This window comes from Plasmodium reichenowi, chromosome 11, assembly GCF_001601855.1.
Source record: "Plasmodium reichenowi strain SY57 chromosome 11, whole genome shotgun sequence".
In the NCBI taxonomy this organism is placed as follows: Eukaryota; Apicomplexa; class Aconoidasida; order Haemosporida; family Plasmodiidae; genus Plasmodium; species Plasmodium reichenowi.
The window spans coordinates 1,684,908-1,689,907 of record NC_033656.1 but is presented as its reverse complement, the minus strand read 5'-3'; the positions used below and the strand labels follow the sequence as shown (position 1 = coordinate 1,689,907).

General features: G+C 20.1%; 1 protein-coding gene across 1 annotated transcript; it reads right to left on the bottom strand.

The window, feature by feature from the left end:
• Nucleotides 1-592: 592 nt before the first annotated feature.
• Nucleotides 593-4,975, bottom strand: PRSY57_1142800 (hypothetical protein; the record flags this gene model as incomplete). Its single annotated transcript, XM_012908387.2, has 1 exon — nucleotides 593-4,975. One exon carries the CDS (start codon nucleotides 4,973-4,975, stop codon nucleotides 593-595), a length of 4,383 nt encoding a protein of 1,460 aa, XP_012763841.2.
• Nucleotides 4,976-5,000: the final 25 nt, after the last annotated feature.

Below are 5,000 nucleotides of genomic sequence, written 5' to 3'. Positions count from 1 at the left end.
ATTATAAAAATAAAGGAACCAAAAAATATATAAAATGAAATATATATATATATATATATATTAATGAATTTTTTAAAAACATCTATTTTTTTATGAAACCATTTTAATAATATAAAAACAAATAAAGAAAGAAAGAAAAAAAAAAAAAAAAAAAAAAAAAAAAAAAAGATAAAATATAAAAGATAAAAGATAATTGAAAAATTAAAAAATTTAAAGTAGCCATATAAAATTTAATCATTCTATTTCTAATAATAGAAATAAATAAAACGGTACATTAACGTATATTATTATATAAATATAAATATATATATATATATATATATATATATTTATTTATTTATTTATAGAGGTTGTATTTATAATAACCTTACTTTTTTATGTATTAAAAAAGTTTCATTAGAAAAACAGACACCTACACATATAAAATGAAATAAATATATTAATGGAATGCATACGTGTCAACATGTTATGGTAACTTTTTATCTTCTCCCTCTTTATTTCCTTTCGATTAAATTAAAAAAATACATACATATATACATACATTTACACATATATATATATATATATATATATATATATCCTTCTATTTTTCTTATTTTTCGAAGGACTCTTGCTTCAATTCGTCAAGTATGTAGTCATATAATATTTGTTTATTTTCATTTTTAAGTGCATGTATTTTACAAAAAATATCAACAATATATAAGGGATCCTCATCCTCACGAACAGCTAGACAAGCTATTTTATTTTCTGAGATTTTTATTTTTCTTTCAAAAAAAACTGGTTTGATTTTTACTTTATATTGTCCTTTATCAAAACTAAATGGTTGAGGTATATTATTATTTTTCTTCTTATTATTTTGTTTTCCTTCATTTTTTTTTTCGTTTTGGATATTTGCATTGTTATTCATATGTGGTATTCTATATTGTAAAAAATTATTTATTCTTTTTTTTTCTTCGACACCTCTTTTTATTCTGTCCACTGTTTTGTTATATCCATTTGGTAAATCAGAAAGGAATATTTTTACATTATCCTTTATAGAAGGATGAAATATACATTCTTTTTTAAATTTTTTTTCTTCTTCATTTTGGTAATCTATTTTTTTTTGTAATAATAATTCCTTACTTTTCAAACCTTTCAAATAAAGTATTTTATTTCGATTAATTTTTTTTTTCATATTTTTATTATCGTTTCTTTTTTTATCTATATTAAAATGGTGAAAGGAGTGGTTTTGTTCCTTATTCTTGTAATAGGAATTATTATTGAAATCATATATTTTTTCTTGATCATAATTATAACAATCTTTGTTATTATCACCATAATAAGTATTATTAACATATTTATTATAACAATCATAATTTTCACTCAAATTTTTATTATCATCATCATAAGTATCATCCATTTCTTTTATGGTACCTTCCCTTTTTATTCTGTTATTATTTAATGTAGGATGAAAAGTACAATTTTTTAATTCTCTATCATATGATTCATTTTTTTTCTGCTGAAGTTTTTTTTCTTTTTCTTTTTCTCTCGCATTAATTTTACATAGCCACTTCTTCAGTCTACTATTTCCCTGCTCTTTTTTTTTTAAGAGTAAAAAATCACTTTGATTAAAACTGTTTTCTTTCTGGTTATAATTTGTTGTATTTTCATTAAATATGTTTGGATTCGCCTTATTTAAATATGTATTATTTTTTATATAATTATCGTTTCGTGTATTCATAAACTTATTATGAATATTATTATGAATATTATTATGAATATTATCATTATTATTATCATTATTATTATCATTATCATTATTATTATCATTATCATTATTATTATCATTATCATTATTATTATCATTATTATTATCATTATCATTATTATTATCATTATTATTATCATTATTGTCATCGTTTTTCTCAATTTTTTGTAATATGTCCCTATTAAATTTATTCACTATACCTTTTTTACCCTCTTTATTAAATTCACAAAGGATATTTTTTGTAGCTCCCTTTTTATTTTCATCATACAAATAATAATTATCATCCATATCATCGTTATCACCTTGTGTCATCTCATAAGTTTTATATAAATTGTTTATTGCATTTTTTTCTGATCTGTTTAAAAATATTTTTTTTCCATCATGTTCTTCCTTTTGATTATATATTTCTTCATCATCATAAATATTGCTACTATCCTCATTTTTATTTCTTACATTTTCATAATCATCAACTTCCACGTCTATATAGTGCATGTATCCATAATTATCATCACTTATTTTCCTCTGTTCATATGTTAAATTTTCATCAAAATGTTTTATGTCCTCATCATTATTTTCATCTTCATAAAATGACTCAGTTCCCAACATTTTAATATTCTCAATGGATTTATCTTCTTCACTTTCAGAATTTTCCTTCCTATTATTATATAATATCATATCAAAATCTTTTAAACTTTCATCTTCCCTTTTTAAAAAATATTCCATATTATTTTCATCCTTTTTTTCTCCATTTATATTATCATGTAAATTATAGACAACATTATCAATACATGGATTTATTGTGCATTCATCATATTCTTTCTTCTTTTTCGTATTATTTCCTATCTTATTTATTATATTTTCCTCCAATAATTCTCTGGAATGTTCTCTATATAATTCTTCCATATCATTATTCTTATTTTCAAATAAAATATTCTCTTCTTGGCTAGCTATATTATGTTCCATATTTTTACCTGACTCGTTCAGGTTATTCTTATGAATTATATTGAAATTAGCTATATATGTTTTGATATTATTATTATTATTATTATTTATTTTTTTTTTTTTTTTTTCATTTTCTATTTGATTAGTATTAAAAAAAAAACTTGGATTATTGTCTGGAACTTCTTCAGTATCCCCAGAATTTTTCATATGAATATTATTTATATTACTTTTAATAGTATTCTTATGATTATGAGCAGTTAATTCCTTTTCTTTCTTTTGAAAATTATTTATTGTTAAATTTTTGAATTCGTTTATGTCATTTTTATGTATAAATTTATTTGTTTGGTAATCATTCTTTTGAGGTAAGCTATTTGAAAGAGTAATAGTGTTTAAATGAATATGTTTATTATTAATATTATGTAAAAGGTTATTATGTATATGATGTTGATTATTTGGTTTTACAATATTTTTTTCTTCATTTGTATTATTATTATTATTAATATTATTATTATATAATTTTTCATCATATTTTAAATTTTTATCAGATCTATATTTCATTTGTTCTTGCAAATTATTACAAAATAAAAGATGTTGCTCTTTAAAATTACTATTTACATTTTGAAAATTTGTTTTTTTTTTTTTTTCATCACAATTTTCATGTTTCATATTTTTGTATGTCTCTTCATTTATACAATCATTATAAGCTTCACCTAGATAATTATTTAGTTCCTTATTTTTTAAAATTTCATTATCCTTCGTTCTTGGAACACATAATTTTTCATTTGAAATCCTTTTGTTATTATTCAATAATATATCTTCATTAGGATCATATCCATTAATCATATGTATATTTTCGATATCAACCTTTTTAATAACTTCATTTTTATTATGATTAAGATTACTATCGTTATGCTTTATTTTATTGTCGTCATTAATATAATATTTATTATATAAATAATTATTGATACTGTCATTGTTAGTAACATGAGCAATATCATTATGTTTTATATCTTTTGTTAAATGGTAATGTTCCTTTTGATGTTTCTTATTCTCTTCTTCAGATAATAATTTTTTATCAGGAACATATGTATGTTTATCTCTCATGATATACTTACTATTTGAAGATATTAAAGGTTCTATATCGTTTGAAGAAACACTAATCTTGTCCTCACAAAAGGTTTGTCGATTGTCTTTCCATTTGGATATAATAAAATTTTTTTCACACGCAATATTTTTTTCAGACGCAATATTTTTTTCACACGTAATATTTTTTTCACACGTAATATTTTTTTTACACTCAATATTTTTTTCACACGTAATATTTTTTTCACACGTAATATTTTTTTCACACGTAATATTTTTTTCACACGTAATATTTTTTTCTGATGCAATATTTTTTTCACTCTCACTGCTCATAATATCCATAAGAACATCCTTGTATAAGAAGTCCTTATTATAATCATTTGTTTGTAATGTATTATTATAATTATTAAATTGATTGGATGATATATCCTTACAAGAAAGAATATTATGTATTGTAGTAGCTACTTCATCTTTTGTATTTTTTTTTTCTTTTCCTTGGAAATTATTTCTTTGTTTATTATTTTTTATTATTTCCTTATTACAAAATAAAGATTCTTTATTATTATCATTGTTATTACATCTTAAATCATTTACATGAATATTAATTATATTATCTTCATGATAATTTAAATAGTCCTGATTATGTTTCGATTGGTTTTTACAATTTTCTGGAATATTATTATAATTATTAGTATCATCCTTATTATCATGATAATTTTTATTCTCGTCGTCTTTTATATTATATTTTTCTTTTAATAAAAATTCTTTAAAATAATAATAGAATTTATTAATTTTTTGAATAAGTGTAGTTACTTCATTTTTTATAGGACAATTTGTTAAATTTTTTTGTACATTAATATATATATATTTTTTTTTTTTTTCTAAATTATTATATTCATTTCTTTCTTTTAATAATAAAAATATGAATTCAACTAATTCTTCTTCAGGTAGAGTATTCTTTTTTTTATCCTTTAATAAATAATATATTTTTTCAACAAACCTATCATTTACATTATTTAATAACTCCATATCAAAATTTTCATTCTTTTGAATAACAATTTTGGACACATCGATAAGTACATCTAAGTTTAACAGAATCTTTTTAAGCTTTCTCAATTCCTCTATATTATCATTATAACTATAACGTCTTCCCATTTTCTTTTTATGTTTCTTTTTTTTAATCTCCTCTTTAATCAGTTCCATTTTTTTTTTTTTTTTTTTTTTTATA